General features: G+C 46.0%; 1 protein-coding gene across 1 annotated transcript in view; it reads right to left on the bottom strand.

The window, feature by feature from the left end:
* LOC311137489 (mitochondrial import receptor subunit TOM70-like) overlaps nt 1–17,003 on the bottom strand; it is a 55,966-nt gene extending 38,963 nt beyond the window's left edge. The window contains exons 1-2 of the mRNA XM_084172026.1: nt 16,745–17,003; nt 4,831–5,004 (exon numbers count right to left, since the gene is read on the bottom strand). Coding sequence (XP_084028152.1) covers nt 4,831–5,004; nt 16,745–16,978 — 408 coding nt within the window. The 5' untranslated portion in view covers nt 16,979–17,003. The remainder of the gene's footprint in view (nt 1–4,830; nt 5,005–16,744) is intronic.
* Nucleotides 17,004–20,090: the final 3,087 nt, after the last annotated feature.

Here is a 20,090-nt window from a genome sequence, read left to right on the forward strand (position 1 = left end):
CCCTGGGTACACCACCACATGAAACCCTAACCCTGGGTACATCACCACATGAAACCCTAACCCTGGGTACATCACCACATGAAACCCTAACCCTGGGTACACCACCACATGAAACCCTAACCCTGGGTACACCACCACATGAAACCCTAACCCTGGGTACACCACCACATGAAACCCTAACCCTGGGTACATCACCACAAGAAACCCTAACCCTGGGTACACCACCACATGAAACCCTAACCCTGGGTACACCACCACATGAAACCCTAACCCTGGGTACACCACCACATGAAACCCTGGGTACACCACCACATGAAACCCTAACCCTGGGTACACCACCACATGAAACCCTAACCCTGGGTACATCACCACATGAAACCCTAACCCTGGGTACACCACCACATGAAACCCTAACCCTGGGTACACCACCACATGAAACCCTGGGTACACCACCACATGAAACCCTAACCCTGGGTACACCACCACATGAAACCCTAACCCTGGGTACACCACCACATGAAGCCCTGGGTACACCACCACATGAAACCCTAACCCTGGGTACACCACCACATGAAACCCTAACCCTGGGTACACCACCACATGAAACCCTAACCCTGGGTACATCACCACATGAAACCCTAACCCTGGGTACACCACCACATGAAACCCTAACCCTGGGTACACCACCACATGAAACCCTAACCCTGGGTACACCACCACATGAAACCCTAACCCTGGGTACACCACCACATGAAACCCTAACCCTGGGTACATCACCACATGAAACCCTAACCCTGGGTACACCACCACATGAAACCCTGGGTACACTACCACATGAAACCCTAACCCTGGGTACACCACCACATGAAACCCTGGGTACACTACCACATGAAACCCTAACCCTGGGTACACCACCACATGAAACCCTAACCCTGGGTACACCACCACATGAAACCCTGGGTACACCACCACATGAAACCCTGGGTACACTACCACATGAAACCCTAACCCTGGGTACATCACCACATGAAACCCTAACCCTGGGTACACTACCACATGAAACCCTGGGTACACTACCACATGAAACCCTAACCCTGGGTACACCACCACATGAAACCCTAACCCTGGGTACACCACCACATGAAACCCTAACCCTGGGTACACCACCACATGAAACCCTAACCCTGGGTACACTACCACATGAAACCCTAACCCTGGGTACACCACCACATGAAACCCTAACCCTGGGTACACCACCACATGAAACCCTAACCCTGGGTACACCACCACATGAAACCCTGGGTACACTACCACATGAAACCCTGGGTACACCACCACATGAAACCCTAACCCTGGGTACATCACCACATGAAACCCAAACCCTGGGTACACCACCACATGAAACCCTAACCCTGGGTACACCACCACATGAAACCCTGGGTACACTACCACATGAAACCCTAACCCTGGGTACACCACCACATGAAACCCTAACCCTGGGTACACAACCACATGAAACCCTAACCCTGGGTACACCACCACATGAAACCCTGGGTACACTACCACATGAAACCCTAACCCTGGGTACACCACCACATGAAACCCTGGGTACACTACCACATGAAACCCTAACCCTGGGTACACCACCACATGAAACCCTAACCCTGGGTACACCACCACATGAAACCCTGGGTACACCACCACATGAAACCCTGGGTACACTACCACATGAAACCCTAACCCTGGGTACACCACCACATGAAACCCTAACCCTGGGTACACTACCACATGAAACCCTAACCCTGGGTACATCACCACATGAAACCCTAACCCTGGGTACACTACCACATGAAACCCTGGGTACACTACCACATGAAACCCTAACCCTGGGTACACCACCACATGAAACCCTAACCCTGGGTACACCACCACATGAAACCCTAACCCTGGGTACACCACCACATGAAACCCTAACCCTGGGTACACTACCACATGAAACCCTAACCCTGGGTACACCACCACATGAAACCCTAACCCTGGGTACACCACCACATGAAACCCTAACCCTGGGTACACCACCACATGAAACCCTGGGTACACTACCACATGAAACCCTGGGTACACCACCACATGAAACCCTAACCCTGGGTACATCACCACATGAAACCCTAACCCTGGGTACACCACCACATGAAACCCTAACCCTGGGTACACAACCACATGAAACCCTAACCCTGGGTACACCACCACATGAAACCCTGGGTACACTACCACATGAAACCCTAACCCTGGGTACACCACCACATGAAACCCTGGGTACACTACCACATGAAACCCTAACCCTGGGTACACCACCACATGAAACCCTAACCCTGGGTACACCACCACATGAAACCCTAACCCTGGGTACACCACCACATGAAACCCTGGGTACACTACCACATGAAACCCTGGGTACACCACCACATGAAACCCTAACCCTGGGTACATCACCACATGAAACCCTAACCCTGGGTACACCACCACATGAAACCCTAACCCTGGGTACACAACCACATGAAACCCTAACCCTGGGTACACCACCACATGAAACCCTGGGTACACTACCACATGAAACCCTAACCCTGGGTACACCACCACATGAAACCCTGGGTACACTACCACATGAAACCCTAACCCTGGGTACACCACCACATGAAACCCTAACCCTGGGTACACCACCACATGAAACCCTGGGTACACCACCACATGAAACCCTGGGTACACTACCACATGAAACCCTAACCCTGGGTACACCACCACATGAAACCCTAACCCTGGGTACACTACCACATGAAACCCTAACCCTGGGTACATCACCACATGAAACCCTAACCCTGGGTACACTACCACATGAAACCCTGGGTACACTACCACATGAAACCCTAACCCTGGGTACACCACCACATGAAACCCTAACCCTGGGTACACCACCACATGAAACCCTAACCCTGGGTACACCACCACATGAAACCCTAACCCTGGGTACACCACCACATGAAACCCTAACCCTGGGTACACCACCACATGAAACCCTAACCCTGGGTACACCACCACATGAAACCCTAACCCTGGGTACACCACCACATGAAACCCTAACCCTGGGTACACCACCACATGAAACCCTAACCCTGGGTACACTACCACATGAAACCCTAACCCTGGGTACACCACCACATGAAACCCTAACCCTGGGTACACCACCACATGAAACCCTAACCCTGGGTACACCACCACATGAAACCCTAACCCTGGGTACACCACCACATGAAACCCTGGGTACACTACCACATGAAACCCTGGGTACACCACCACATGAAACCCTAACCCTGGGTACATCACCACATGAAACCCTAACCCTGGGTACACCACCACATGAAACCCTAACCCTGGGTACACCACCACATGAAACCCTGGGTACACTACCACATGAAACCCTAACCCTGGGTACACCACCACATGAAACCCTAACCCTGGGTACACTACCACATGAAACCCTAACCCTGGGTACACCACCACATGAAACCCTGGGTACACCACCACATGAAACCCTGGGTACACTACCACATGAAACCCTAACCCTGGGTACACCACCACATGAAACCCTAACCCTGGGTACACTACCACATGAAACCCTAACCCTGGGTACATCACCACATGAAACCCTAACCCTGGGTACACTACCACATGAAACCCTGGGTACACTACCACATGAAACCCTAACCCTGGGTACACCACCACATGAAACCCTAACCCTGGGTACAGTCTTGCACCACCTCTGTCCACTTCATCTGGAAACACACATAGTTAATGTTAACACCCACAAACACACATAGTTAATGTTAACACCCACAAACACACATAGTTAATGTTAACACCCACAAACACACATAGTTAATGTTAACACCCACAAACACACATAGTTAATGTTAACACCCACAAACACACATAGTTAATGTTAACACCCACAAACACACATAGTTAATGTTAACACCCACAAACACACATAGTTAATGTTAACACCCACAAACACACATAGTTAATGTTAACACCCACAAACACACATAGTTAATGTTAACACCCACAAACACACATAGTTAATGTTAACACCCACAAACACACATAGTTAATGTTAACACCCACAAACACACATAGTTAATGTTAACACCCACAAACACACATAGTTAATGTTAACACCCACAAACACACATAGTTAATGTTAACACCCAGAAACACACATAGTTAATGTTAACACCCACAAACACACATAGTTAATGTTAACACCCACAAACACACATAGTTAATGTTAACACCCAGAAACACACATAGTTAATGTTAACACCCACAAACACACATAGTTAATGTTAACACCCACAAACACACATAGTTAATGTTAACACCCACAAACACACATAGTTAATGTTAACACCCACAAACACACATAGTTAATGTTAACACCCAGAAACACACATAGTTAATGTTAACACCCAGGGACACATTTGCATACAACAGTTCTCCACTATAAACCAGTGGTGGCTGGTGACACTTGAAAACCAGAGGATGGGCTCATGGTTTGGTTTAACTGAAACAGCATCAAACACATGATGGTTTGGTTTAACTGGGATGGAATTAATGATGGTTTGGTTTCCATGTTTGATACCATTCCATTAATTCCATTCTAGCTATTACTATGAGCCACCCTCCCCTAACCAGCCTCCACTGCTATAAACCCACATGAACACATCCAGAGCATCATAATGAGTGGTTGCCAAGGTGATAGTTGTCACTAACCTGCTGTTCGTAGGCAGCAGCTCTGTTCTGGTAAAAGGTGGACAGGTCTGTCTGGTTCTCTCTAGGACACAGACCGATGGCCTCTGTGTAACACTGGATGGCCTGCTCATACTTCCCAGCCTTGAAGTACTTGTTGCCCTTGTTCTTAGCACCCTGGGCCCGGTCCAGAGGACTCTACAGGATGGAAGGGAGGGAGACAGAGTTAGTATCACCCTGGGCCCGGTCCAGAGGACTCTACAGGATGGAAGGGAGACAGAGTTAGTATCACCCTGGGCCCGGTCCAGAGGACTCTACAGGATGGAAGGGAGACAGAGTTAGTATCACACTGGGCCCGGTCCAGAGGACTCTACAGGATGGAAGGGAGACAGAGTTAGTATCACCCTGGGCCCGGTCCAGAAGACTCTACAGGATGGAAGGGAGGGAGACAGAGTTAGTATCACCCTGGGCCCGGTCCAGAGGACTCTACAGGATGGAAGGGAGGGAGACAGAGTTAGTATCACCCTGGGCCCGGTCCAGAGGACTCTACAGGATGGAAGGGAGACAGAGTTAGTATCACCCTGGGCCCGGTCCAGAGGACTCTACAGGATGGAAGGGAGGGAGACAGAGTTAGTATCACCCTGGGCCCGGTCCAGAGGACTCTACAGGATGGAAGGGAGGGAGACAGAGTTAGTATCACCCAGGCCCGGTCCAGAGGACTATAGGATGGAAGGGAGACAGAGTTAGTATCACCCTGGGCCCGGTCCAGAGGACTCTACAGGATGGAAGGGAGACAGAGTTAGTATCACCCTGGGCCCGGTCCAGAGGACTCTACAGGATGGAAGGGAGGGAGACAGAGTTAGTATCACCCTGGGCCCGGTCCAGAGGACTCTACAGGATGGAAGGGAGGGAGACAGAGTTAGTATCACCCTGGGCCCGGTCCAGAGGACTCTACAGGATGGAAGGGAGGGAGACAGAGTTAGTATCACCCTGGGCCCGGTCCAGAGGACTCTACAGGATGGAAGGGAGGGAGACAGAGTTAGTATCACCCAGGCCCGGTCCAGAGGACTATAGGATGGAAGGGAGACAGAGTTAGTATCACCCTGGGCCCGGTCCAGAGGACTCTACAGGATGGAAGGGAGACAGAGTTAGTATCACCCTGGGCCCGGTCCAGAGGACTCTACAGGATGGAAGGGAGGGAGACAGAGTTAGTATCACCCTGGGCCCGGTCCAGAGGACTCTACAGGATGGAAGGGAGGGAGACAGAGTTAGTATCACCCTGGGCCCGGTCCAGAGGACTCTACAGGATGGAAGGGAGGGAGACAGAGTTAGTATCACCCTGGGCCCGGTCCAGAGGACTCTACAGGATGGAAGGGAGGGAGACAGAGTTAGTATCACCCTGGGCCCGGTCCAGAGGACTCTACAGGATGGAAGGGAGGGAGACAGAGTTAGTATCACCCTGGGCCCGGTCCAGAGGACTCTACAGGATGGAAGGGAGGGAGACAGAGTTAGTATCACCCTGGGCCCGGTCCAGAGGACTCTACAGGATGGAAGGGAGGGAGACAGAGTTAGTATCACCCAGGCCCGGTCCAGAGGACTATAGGATGGAAGGGAGACAGAGTTAGTATCACCCTGGGCCCGGTCCAGAGGACTCTACAGGATGGAAGGGAGGGAGACAGAGTTAGTATCACCCTGGGCCCGGTCCAGAGGACTCTACAGGATGGAAGGGAGACAGAGTTAGTATCACCCTGGGCCCGGTCCAGAGGACTCTACAGGATGGAAGGGAGGGAGACAGAGTTAGTATCACCCTGGGCCCGGTCCAGAGGACTATAGGATGGAAGGGAGACAGAGTTAGTATCACCCTGGGCCCGGTCCAGAGGACTCTACAGGATGGAAGGGAGGGAGACAGAGTTAGTATCACCCTGGGCCCGGTCCAGAGGACTATACAGGATGGAAGGGAGGGAGACAGAGTTAGTATCACCCTGGGCCCGGTCCAGAGGACTCTACAGGATGGAAGGGAGACAGAGTTAGTATCACCCTGGGCCCGGTCCAGAGGACTATAGGATGGAAGGGAGACAGAGTTAGTATCACCCTGGGCCCGGTCCAGAGGACTCTACAGGATGGAAGGGAGGGAGACAGAGTTAGTATCACCCAGGCCCGGTCCAGAGGACTCTACAGGATGGAAGGGAGACAGAGTTAGTATCACCCTGGGCCCGGTCCAGAGGACTCTACAGGATGGAAGGGAGGGAGACAGAGTTAGTATCACCCTGGGCCCGGTCCAGAGGACTCTACAGGATGGAAGGGAGACAGAGTTAGTATCACCCTGGGCCCGGTCCAGAGGACTCTACAGGATGGAAGGGAGGGAGACAGAGTTAGTATCACCCTGGGCCCGGTCCAGAGGACTCTACAGGATGGAAGGGAGGGAGACAGAGTTAGTATCACCCTGGGCCCGGTCCAGAGGACTATAGGATGGAAGGGAGACAGAGTTAGTATCACCCTGGGCCCGGTCCAGAGGACTCTACAGGATGGAAGGGAGGGAGACAGAGTTAGTATCACCCTGGGCCCGGTCCAGAGGACTCTACAGGATGGAAGGGAGACAGAGTTAGTATCACCCTGGGCCCGGTCCAGAGGACTCTACAGGATGGAAGGGAGACAGAGTTAGTATCACCCTGGGCCCGGTCCAGAGGACTATAGGATGGAAGGGAGACAGAGTTAGTATCACCCTGGGCCCGGTCCAGAGGACTCTACAGGATGGAAGGGAGACAGAGTTAGTATCACCCTGGGCCCGGTCCAGAGGACTCTACAGGATGGAAGGGAGACAGAGTTAATGGTGAAACACTTTAGAACAAAAAGGATACATTGTTTCCACAGCAATTAAATTAAAAGCACACCTATGTGGATCGCTGTGAGGCATTTTCTGATTCACAACACATAGGTTACCATTACCATCTACACTGAGTGGACAAAACATTAAGAACACTGCTCTTTCCATCACACAGACTGACCAGGTGAATCCAGGTGAAAGCTATGATCCCTTAATGATGTCACTTTTTAAATCCAATTAGATCCGTGTAGATGAAGGGGAAGAAACAGGTTAAAGTAGGATTTTTTTAAAGCCTTGAAACAACTGTGACATTCGACTTTTGATTAGGATCCCCATCAGCTGACTATTCATCCTGGGGTCCACACAAAACATGACATAATACTGATCATTAATAGACAAAAACAGCTCAAGGACAGAACTACATCAATTTTAAAAAGGCACACGTAGCCTATATATCAATAAACACACATAAACTATCTAGGTCAAATAGGGGAGAGGCGTTGTGCCGTGAGGTGTTGCGTCATCTGTTTTCTGAAACCAGGTTTGCTGTTCATTTGAGCAATATGAGATGGAACGAAGTTCCATGCAATAATGGCTCTATATAATACTGTACACTTTCTTTAATTTGTTCTGGATTTGGGGACTGTGAAAAGACCCCTGGTGGCATGTCTGGTGGGGTAAGTGTGTGTGTCAGAGCTGTGTGTAAGTTGACTACGCAAACAATTTGGGATTTTCAACACATTAATGTTTCTTATAAAAAGAAGAAGTGATGCAGTCAGTCTCTCCTCAACTCTTAGCCAAGAGAGACTGGCATGCATAGTATTTATATCAGCCCTCTGATTACAATGAAGAGCAAGACGTGCCGCTCTGTTCTGGGCCAGCTGCAGCTTAACTAGGTCTTTCCTTGCAGCACTGGACCACACGACTGGACAATCATCAAGATTAGACAAAACTAGAGCCTGCAGGTCTTGCTTTTTGGAGTGTGGTGTCAAAATAGCAAAGCATCTCTTTATTACTGACAGACCTCTCCCCATCTTTACAACCATTGAATCAATATGTTTTGACCATGACAGTTTACAATCTAAGGTAACGTCATGTAATTTAGTCTCCTCAACTTGTTCAACAGCCACACCATTCATTACCATTCAGCTGAGGTCTAGAACATAAGGAATGATTTGTACCAAATACAACGCTCTTAGTTTTAGAGATGTTCTGGACCAGTTTATTACTGGCCACCCATTCCAAAACAGACTGCAACTAAGGGTTTCAGCGACTTCATTAGCTGTGGTTGCTGATGCGTATATGGTTGAATCATCAGCATACATTTACATCATTTAGCAGACGCTCTTATCCAGAGCGACTTACAAATTGGTGCATTTGACTTATGATAGCCAGTAGGACAACCACTTTTTGTTTTTATGGGGGGGGGGGGGGTAGAAGGATTACTTTTATACTATTCCAGGTATTCCTTAAAGAGGTAAGGTTTCAATTGTCTCCGGAAGGTGGTCAGTGACATGCTTTGTTTAATGCCAGCGGCAGGTCATTGGTAAAAATAGAAAAGAGTACAGGGTCTAGAGAGCTGCCCTGCAGTACACCACACTTTGACATTAGAGAAGCTTCCATTAAAGAAAACCCTCTGAGTTCTATTAGATAGATAGCTCTGAATCCACGATATGGCAGAGTTTGAAAAGCCATAACACATACGTTTTCTCAACAACAGGTTATGGTCAATAATATCAAAGGCTGCACTGAAATCTAACAGGACAGCTCCCACAATCTTCTTATTATCAATGTATTTCAACCAATCATCAGTCATTTGTGTCAGTGCAGTACATGTTGAGAGCCCTTCCCTATAAGCATGCTGAAAGTCTGCTGTTAATTTGTTTACAGAGAAATAGCATTGTATTTGGTCAAACACAATATTTCCTTTTTGAGAACTCTGTTTATTAAGTTTTACACACACACAGACAAGACAAAGCAATATAAATAATATACTCAACTAGACAAAAATACAAATAATACATATATAAAAAAATAAAAAAAATAACTTTAAAGATACCATACTTTAGACAAGTTAAACACACCAGGCAGAAGGCTACAAAAGGTTAAAGGGCAATCTATAGTATAGGGACAGAGCAAACACCTCACCATTGTTCCTGTAAACAGTTAAGGGATGGGGTGGAGAAATGCAACCACTCACAGACAGTCAAGGCCACAGACCAATCATCCACTGGACCAAAAATAAAAAGTTACAATGCTTTAAAATAAAAAATGAATATTGATAATTTTATGTAGGCGTGAACAGAATTAAAAAAATAAAAATAACTGGGAAAAACAAGCTCACACCTTAGTCTCTGCCCGGGCGAGATGAACAAGGCATCCGCAGGTCACAATCAATAAGCACATCAACCTTAATGCCCCCCACCCCCACCCCAGAAAAAAAAACACAGAGAAATGCTCATCCAACCCCTAAGTCACAGGGGGGTCAAATACAGACTTATTTTGGTTTTAATAGGAATGCTATCAGAGGATGGACTGTTTAAAGTAAGACCGGAATGGAGCCCAAGCCTCATTAAACAGTTTGGGGTTCCCACGTGAATTGAATTTAATTTTTTCTAGTTTCAGAGAGCACAACACGTCTCTCACCCAATATTTATAAGATGGGGGAGCTGCCATCTTCCAGTTCTGTAGTATTAGCCGTCTAGCTAAAAGAGTTGTATAAGCAACGGTGTCCGACTGGATTCTTGACAGGGGGGTGCTTATGGGCAGTACTCCAAAAAGGGCTGTAAGGGGAGAGGGGTCTATAACAGTGTTATATATATCAGAGAAACATTTAAATATTAATTCCCAGAAACCTGACAGTTTATGACAGCCCCAGAACATATGCAACAGTGTGGCCGGTTCAATTTTACATCTGACACAGGTAGGATCAAAATCAGAGAATATTCTTCCAAGTCTGGCCCCAGACCAGTGGATACGGTGAACCACCTTGAATTGAATGAGGCTGTGTCTAGTGCTAAAAGAGGACGAATGCACCCTGCGCAGCACAGATTCCCAGGTGTCTTCCCCAAGTTCCTCCCCCAAATCCTTTTCCCATCGAGTCTTTAAAGGCACCAAAGAAGGGTTCTGTAAGTCATGAATGATTGCATATACATCTGAAATTGCGCCCCTAGGAAGCTTGTTCAGCTCCAGGATGCTCTCTATAGCTGTATTCACAGGCCTATGGGGAAATTCAGGTGTGTTAGCTCTGACAAAGTTCCTAGTCTGGAGATAGCGGAAAAAGTGGGATTGGGGGAGGTTGAGCCTTTCCTGTAGCTGAGCAAAAGAGGCAAATGTATCATCAAAGAATAATTGGGCTAGTGAGGAGAGGCCTAGTGAGTGCCAGATGTCAAAAGCCCCATCATTCAAAGATGGAGGAAATAAAATGTTCTGATTGATTGGGCCTGATAGAGAAAAGCCTCGGAGGCCAAAGGCTAAGCGGAACTGATTCCAAATTTTAAGAGACTGCTTTACAATTGGGTTGACACACCTTTTGCCTAGGGACACTGGGAGAGACGAGCACAACACAGAAGAAAGTGCAGCAGGTTTACACGATTCAGACTCCATCTGGACCCAGATTGGTCTAGGGCCAGTAGGATCAGTCTGCAGCCAGTTAAACACAATATTTCCAACAGTTTGCTAAGAGCTGGCAGCAAGCTGATAGGTCTGCTGTTAGAACCAGTAAAGGCCGCTTTACCACTCTTGGGTAGCAGAATGACTTTGGCTTCCCTCCAGGCCTGAGGACAAAGACTTTCCTCTAGGCTCAGATTAAAGATATGACAGATAGGAGTGGCTATAGAGTCAGCTACCATCCTCAGTAGCTTTCCATCTAAGTTGTCAATGCCAGGAGGTTCGTCATTACTGACCAATAACAATGTTTCTACCTCTCCCACATTAACTTTACAAAGTACCCACTTTGCCAATGAAGTAATCAATAAAATAATTTGTAACATCAAATGGTTTTGTGATGAATAAGCCATCTGATTCGATAAAAGATGGAGTTGAATTTGTCTTTCTGCCCATAATTTCATTTTAAGTCCAAAGTTGTTGTTTATTCCTCATTCTTTATATCATTGATCTTAGCTTCATAAGAGTTTATTTTTTATTTTTGTTGAGTTTAGTCACATAATTCCTCAATTTGCAGTAAGTCAGCCAGTCAGATGTGCAGCCAGACTTATTAGCCACTCCTTTTGCCCCGTCTCTTTCAACCAGACAGTTTTTCAATTCCTCATCAATCCATGGAGCCTTAACAGTTCTAACAGTCAGTTTCTTAACAGGTGCATGTTTATCAATAATTGGAAGAAGCAATTTCATAAATTCATCAAGTGCAGCGTCTGGATGCTCCTTATTAATCACACCAGACCAACACATATTTGTAACATCATCCACATAAGAGTCACAGCAAAATATTTTGTATGATATCTTATACACTATTTTAGGCCCAGCTTTTGGAACTTTGTCTTTCCTGGATATAGCCACTATATTGTGATCATGCATCCAATGGGTACGGATACAGCTTCAGAACAAAGTTCTACAGTATTAGTAAAAATGTGATCAATACATGTGGATGATCTTGTTCCTGTAGTGTTTGTAAACACCCTGGTAGGTTGATTAATAACCTGAACCAGATTACAGGCACTGTTTTTTTTGGTTACAGTGAGAAGCTTCCTCTTGAGCGGACAGCTTGATGAAAACCAGTCAATATTCAGGTCCCCAAGAAAGTAGACCTCTCTGTTTACATCACATAAACTATCAAGCATTTCACACATATTACAGTGCATTCAGAAGTATTCAGACCGCTTGACGTTTTCCACATTTTGTTACGTTACAGCTCGAAATTGAGCTCAGGTGCATCCTGTTTCCATTGATCATCCTTGAGATGTTTCTACAACTTGATTGGAGTCCACCTGTTGTAAATTCCCACAGTTCACAGTGCATGTCAGAGCAAAAACCAAGTCATGAGGTTGAAGGAATTGTCCATAGAGCTCCGAGACAGGATTGTGTCGAGGCACCGATCTGGGGAAGGGTACCAAAACATTTCTACAGTATTGAAGGTCCCCAAGAACACAGTGGCCTCCATCATTCTTAAATGGAAGAAGTTTGGAACCACCAAGACTCTTCCTAGAGCTGGCCGCCCGGCCAAACTGAGCAATCGGGGGAGAAGGGCCTTGGTCAGGGAGGTGACCAAGAACCCGATGGTCACTCTGATAGAGCTCCAGAGTTCCTCTGTGGAGATGGGAGAACCTTCCAGAAGGACAACCATCTCTGCAGTACTCCACCAATCAGGCCTTTATGGTAGAGTGGCCAGACGGAAGCCACTCCTCAGTAAAAGGCACATGACAGCCCGCTTGGAGTTTGCCAAAAAGGCACCTAAAGACTCTCAGACCATGAGAAACAAGATTCTCTGGTCTGATGAAACCAAGATTGAACTCTTTGGCCTGAATGCCAAGCGTCACGTCTGGAGGAAACCTGGCACCATCCCTACGGTGAAGCAAGGTGGTGGCAGCATCATGCTGTTGGGATGTTATTCAGCGGATGGGACTGGCAGGGATGCAACCTGGTGATATAGCCTGTATTGCTCCAAACGTGCATCACTGGTTCACTGACAGCCAGTAGTGATCTAAACCCCCCCCCCAAAAAAAATAAAAAATAAAAAATTCTCAACGGATATATACGAATCACGTAGGTTACCTATTTTGGACTCAAAATGGCGAATTTCGCCGGAAGGTGACTACTTTGCATCCCTGACAGGGAGACTAGTCAGGATCGAGGCAAAGATGAACGGAGCAAAGTACAGAGAGATCCTTGATGAAAACCTGCTCCAGAGCGCTCAGGACCTCAGACTGGGGCGAAGGTTCACCTTCCAACAGGACAACGACCCTAAGCACACAGCCAAGACAACGCAGGAGTGGCTTCGGGACAAGTCTCTGAATGTCCTTGAGTGGCCCAGCCAGAGCCCGGACTTGAACCCGATCGAACATCTCTGGAGAGACCTGAAAATAGCTGTGCAGCAACGCTCCCCATCCAACCTGACAGAGCTTGAGAGGATCTGCAGAGAAGAATGGGAGAAACTCCCCAAATACAGATGTGCCAAGCTTGTAGCAAAGATGCAGCAAAAATAAAATAAAAGGACCATATGCATTTCAGGTAGAATAACAACCCAATGTTCATCTCCCAGGACAAATTAGCAAGTTGCTAAATGTCCATGAATGTTTAATGTGTATTTGACATGCCCCTAAACCAGGGGTGTCAAACGTACGGCCCGCGGGCCGGATCAGGCCCGCAAACGGGTTTAATCCGGCCCGCGAGATGATAAAAAAAAAAAAAAAGTAAAGTATAAAAACGCGCTGCAATTTTTCAATAAAATAAACTGCTGTTCCAATTGCGTCCACTGGATGGCGCAATAGCAATTGTGTTAAGCAAGCAAACTGTTTATACCGGGGCAGAGCAAGTAGGTCAAGCACGTGCAGCCAATGAGCTACTTTGTTTTGCCCACAATATTTATTACGGCTTCTACTTTTAACATTATGTGCTTTGGCACCCTCATTGCCCCAATATGTCTCTGTCAAAAAAGAGAAAAGTGGACGCAGAGTGCAGAGTGTTCCAAGAAAAATGGTCATCCTATTTAATCACGGAATTGAATGGGAAAGCTGTATGTTTGGTGTGTTCAGCGCATGTTGCAGTGCTGAAAGAATATAACCTTCGTCGCCACTATGTGAGTCTTCATGCCGACAAATATGACAACTTTCAAGGACAGCGGAGATGAGAGAAGGTGAATGAACTGTTGGCGGGTCTGAAGAAACAGCAGTCTGTGTTTACTCACAGCCGAGACATCAGTGACGCTGCAGTGAAAGCTAGCTACCTCATTGCTAATGAAATCGCAGTGGCTTCAAAACCATTTAGTGAGGGTGAATTTGTAAAAACATGCATGATGAAGGCAGCGGAGATTGTGTGCCCTGAAAAGCGGCAGGCTTTTGCAAATATCAGCCTGACAAGAAACACAGTTGCAGACAGGATTTCCGATCTTTCAGTGGATTTGGACAGCCAGTTGAAGCAAAAAGTAAAGTCATTTATTGCGTTTTCGGTTGCAATTGATGAAAGCACGGACATTACAGATGTTGCACAACTGGCCATTTTTTCATCCGCGGAGTTGATGACACATTGACCGTCACCGAGGAGTTCATGGAGTTGGTGCCGATGACAGATACAACGACAGCAGCTGATATTTTTACCGCACTCGTCGGCGCGCTAGACAGGGTCGGAGTGGACTGGTCCCGCGCTGTCAGCCTGGCTACAGATGGTGCGCCCTCAATGATCGGGAAAAAAGAAGGCGTTGTGACAAAGTTCAGAGAGAAAGTGCAATCTGCAAATGGAGGACGTGATTTTTTGACTTTTCACTTTTTGACTTTTGCACCAGGAGGCTTTGTGTTGCAAGTCATTAAAGATGGATAACGTCATGAAGGTGGTCATCCAAACTGTTAATTTCATCCGATCCAGAAGCCTGAATCACCGTCAGTTTGACAGCCTTCTCAGAGAGAAAGACCACATCTATGGCCTGCCATACCACACTGAGGTAAGATGGTTAAGCCGAGGTGCTGTGCTGAGGCGTTTCTTTGATTTACGAGAAGAAATTGAACAGTTCATGGAAGAAAAGGGCAAACCAGTGTTAGAATTTCATTCCGCAGAATGGATGCCGGACCTTGCATTTATGGTGGATGTTACAGAGCACCTGAATAACTTGAACAAACAGCTGCAAGGGCGCAACAAAGTTGTCACGCAGTATTATGACAGCATACGTTCTTTCAAGTTGAAGCTGTCATTGTGGGAGACGCAACTTGCCGGTGGTGATGCAGCTCACTTCCCCTGTCTGAAAAATGTGTGCGCGACCCAACATGTGGCAGACATGAAGCGGTTCAAAGATAAAATAACGGGACTGTTACGGGAGTTTGAGCAACGCTTTCAGATTTATGTTTATATGTTTTTATGTTGATGTGCTATTGTTTTTAATTGATTTTATTTTATTTGTATATTTAACCTATTCTTGACTCTGTGGTTCTTGCACTTGTTTGGGGAACAGGATTTCATTATTTTTATCTACATTTCTGCCTGAGAAATGACACCCTGATATAGTTCTGTGATCTGTGAAACAGTTCTGTTAATCACTGAGGCATTGTGTGTTTGTGTGTTCTTTTTCTTTAGAATTTTCAAATACACTTTGATGTGTTTTATGATTAATAGTGATGTTGTGCTTGTACTATTTTGGACACACTGTCCTCAGGCTCCAGCTTTATGTTGTATGTTGATCGTATTAAAACAAAGAAAACAATCTGAAGTTGTTGTTTTTAAGTTATATACACCATGATTTTTCCGGTCCGGCCCACTTGGGAATAGATTTTCCTCCATGTGGCCCCTGAGCTAAAATGAGTTTGACACCCCTGCCCTAAACTAATACAGTTGGTTCACAGTTTACATTTTTGTCATTTAGCAAAAGCGCTTATCCAGTATGCATCTTATAAATAGTTTTCACATACAACTTGATATGTCCGAACTCAGAATCAAATCGTATTCGCAAAAATAAAATGTTACTGTGGTAGAACGTTTATTTTGATTGGCGATTTTCTAATATATTAACCTGACTAGCCACAAGAATCGCATTATTGTGTGCACCTAACCGTGCTCAATGTGGCTAAGCATGAACGGTTGGGTCGCTAACTTCTAGCAAGACAACTAGTAACAAAACTAGTATGGCAACTCAACTAACCTAATGTCTAGCCCGCCCCCATTTTAGGAGAACTAGTGAGTTAACTACCTACATGGTTTGGTCATACCACGCTGAATACTGCTGTGGATAGGATCGGTAATACATGCTTGTCTATGGCGACATTTCTAGCTAGTTAACGTTAGCTAAATAAGTCACCTAACTAGTTAACGTTACCTAGCTACCAGCCAACCGCCAAATACAGTTGTGACTCATTGACTGCCTGTGTCCTTGAATGTATTTCGGTAGTGATAAAATCCTACTCAAGCAAAAAACCTGCACGGCAGAGTGATATCTAGGAGTGTTGAGATTCATACCATGTCCTCCAGTTCGCGACGGGCTCCGTCTTGGCCCTGGACGGGGCTGGCGCTGCCTTCTGGAGTTGTCCGTACCCCATTGCTTTTCCCGGGTGTGTCCTTGGGCTTGTTGCGGTTCCACAGGTAAACGGCTCCTACACCCAGCACTATGGGGGTTCCGACCAGGAGTGCCAGCTGCCAGCGGGGGAAACCGCTCCCGGAGTGCGGCTCGACAGGCTTTGACGCGGCCATCATCCACCATGTAATGGACAGAAGCGAGCAGAACACGGACCAGTTGTCACTAGTTGCCCCAGCCACAAAGTTATAATTGGCTATATATAATTACAATTATTTAAAAAAATAATTCCCTTTTTGGTCTTAATTTAATGTTAGGCATAAGGTCAACAGAGTGGTTAGGTTTAAAATCAGATTTTAAGAAGATAAATTGTAAAAATAGGCGGGTTTTGGCATTAATTGTGACTTTGTGGCTGTGGTAACTAGTGACGACCAACTCCTCCAGTACTCACTCCGTAATCGGCGAGGTAAAGCAGAAACAGCGGAATCTTGGGATACTGGCGGGAGCTGTGTAACTGCAACCGGGGCGGGGAACTCTGTACTTCCGGACTACATGGACGAGTACAAAATTACATGGAGTGCAATGCCCCCATCTACTGTATGTATTAAATAATGCAAGGCTTAAAACGTCGATTTCAGGAAACCTACTTTTGAGTGTTATCAAAGATATTGGGATTGTGTATTATAGATAGCATTTATTGACTATGACTATGTTTATAGATGAACAATTATGAGAGTTTTATAGTGCTTTGCCACTACATGATAATGCTTTTACACTATTTTCAAATAAACGTTGTATTACCAGTATGTTTATGTTTAACAAATAATGGACATTCTCTGTATTTGATGACCCAGATATGCTACCCCAGAGTGTGTGGCATGGCCTGGTTGCGATCTATTCTGGGTCACATTCCTGTGTGTAGCAGCCTGGTGCTGCCTGCTGCCTGCCTGTCTGGTTAGACTGGTCTGGGAGGGCAACCTGCCCAACCACTCGATCAGATCTCTGCCCTCAGGGGCCATCCAGGCAGGCGGTCCTCAAACACGACAGCACAGCAGCACTAGCCTGCCATCTATTTACGTCCCAAATGCCACCCTATCCCCTATATAGTGCACTACTTTTGACCAGGGTCTATAGAGTTCTGGCCAAAAGTAGTGCACTATATAGGGAATGGGGAGGCATTTGGGACGAGCGCTGTAATGCTCCCATTCCACCTTTCATAAATAAAAATCCACCTTACTGGCAATTTACCCTATTTTATTTTTTTATTTTTTTATTTTACCTTTATTTAACTAGGCAAGTCAGTTAAGAACAAATTCTTATTTACAATGACGGCCTGCCCCGGCCAAACCCGGAAGACACTGGGCCAATTGTGCGCCGCCCTATGGAACTCCCAATCACGGCCAATTGTGATGCAGCCTGGAATCGAACCAGGGTCTATACAAGCTGCACTCGACTAACCACGCTAGCCTCACCCTCATGTGGGCACTAACAAGCTAGAAAACAAGCTAGTTAGTGCTACATATCAACAGCCATGGTCAGTCAATCCAGTAGGGGTTGGAAGCTATGGTGAGCTTTGAATGGTCACTCACGTCGAGATATTGCAGAGGATTCGAGTAAAGTTCAGCTTTCTCCAACTTTCGTCCCGCCCTGTTCAGCTCCCTCGCCCATGCTTCCTCGCCCATGCCCGCTCGCCCATGCTCCCTCGCCCATGCTCCCTCGCCCATGCTCCCTCGCCCATGCTCCCTTCGCTCAAAGGTCCCCAGCCCACTCCGCTTCTCTCGCTTTCCTTCCATTGAAAGTGAATGAATCCGATGTTTCACAGCGCAATGCCGCCTCCTAGTGTAAATGGCACTTTAGACTGAAACATTTCAATAAAGGTGTTATATATGAGGAATTTTCCTTTTCTTCATGACAACCTAAGTCAGCAGTAACCATTTACAAAGTAATAAATACACAGAGATACACACTAGTACATGTACACAGTAATAGTAGTAGTTAGGGTTGGGATGATATATGTAGTAATAGTAGTTAGGATTGGGATGATATATGTAGTAATAGTAGTTAGGGTGGGGATGATTTATGTAGTAATAGTAGTTAGGGTGGGGATGATATATGTAGTAATAGTAGTTAGGGTGGGGATGATATATGTAGTAATAGTAGTTAGGGTTGGGATGATATATGTAGTAATAGTAGTTAGGGTGGGGCTGATATATGTAGTAATAGTAGTTAGGGTGGGGATGATATATGTAGTAATAGTAGTTAGGGTGGGGATGATATATGTAGTAATAGTAGTTAGGGTGGGGATGATATATGTAGTAATAGTAGTTAGGGTGGGGATGATATATGTAGTAATAGTAGTTAGGGTTGGGATGATATATGTAGTAATGGTAGTTAGGGTGGGGATGATATATGTAGTAATAGTAGTTAGGGTTGGGATGATATATGTAGTGATAGTAGTTAGGGTTGGGATGATATATGTAGTAATAGTAGTTAGGGTTGGGATGATATATGTAGTAATAGTAGTTAGGGTTGGGATGATATATGTAGTAATAGTAGTTAGGGTTGGGATGATATATGTAGTAATAGTAGTTAGGGTGGGGATGATATATGTAGTAATAGTAGTTAGGGTGGGGATGATATATGTAGTAATAGTAGTTAGGGTGGGGATGATATATGTAGTAATAGTAGTTAGGGTGGGGATGATAGATGTAGTAATAGTAGTTAGGGTTGGGATGATATATGTAGTAATAGTAGTTAGGGTTGGGATGATATATGTAGTAATAGTAGTTAGGGTTGGGCTGATATATGTAGTAATAGTAGTTAGGGTTGGGATGATATATGTAGTAATAGTAGTTAGGGTTGGGATGATATATGTAGTAATAGTAGTTAGGGTTGGGATGATATATGTAGTAATAGTAGTTAGGGTGGGGATGATATATGTAGTAATTGTAGTTAGGGTGGGGATGATATATGTAGTAATAGTAGTTAGGGTTGGGCTGATATATGTAGTAATAGTAGTTAGGGTTGGGTGATATATGTAGTAATAGTAGTTAGGGTTGGGATGATATATGTAGTAATAGTAGTTAGGGTTGGGCTGATATATGTAGTAATAGTAGTTAGGGTTGGGCTGATATATGTAGTAATAGTAGTTAGGGTGGGGATGATATATGTAGTAATAGTAGTTAGGGTTGGGATGATATATGTAGTAATAGTAGTTAGGGTTGGGATGATATATGTAGTAATAGTAGTTAGGGTGGGGATGATATATGTAGTAATAGTAGTTAGGGTTGG

This window comes from Coregonus lavaretus (genome assembly GCF_964263955.1).
Source record: "Coregonus lavaretus genome assembly, chromosome: 11".
Taxonomy (NCBI): Eukaryota; Metazoa; Chordata; class Actinopteri; order Salmoniformes; family Salmonidae; genus Coregonus; species Coregonus lavaretus.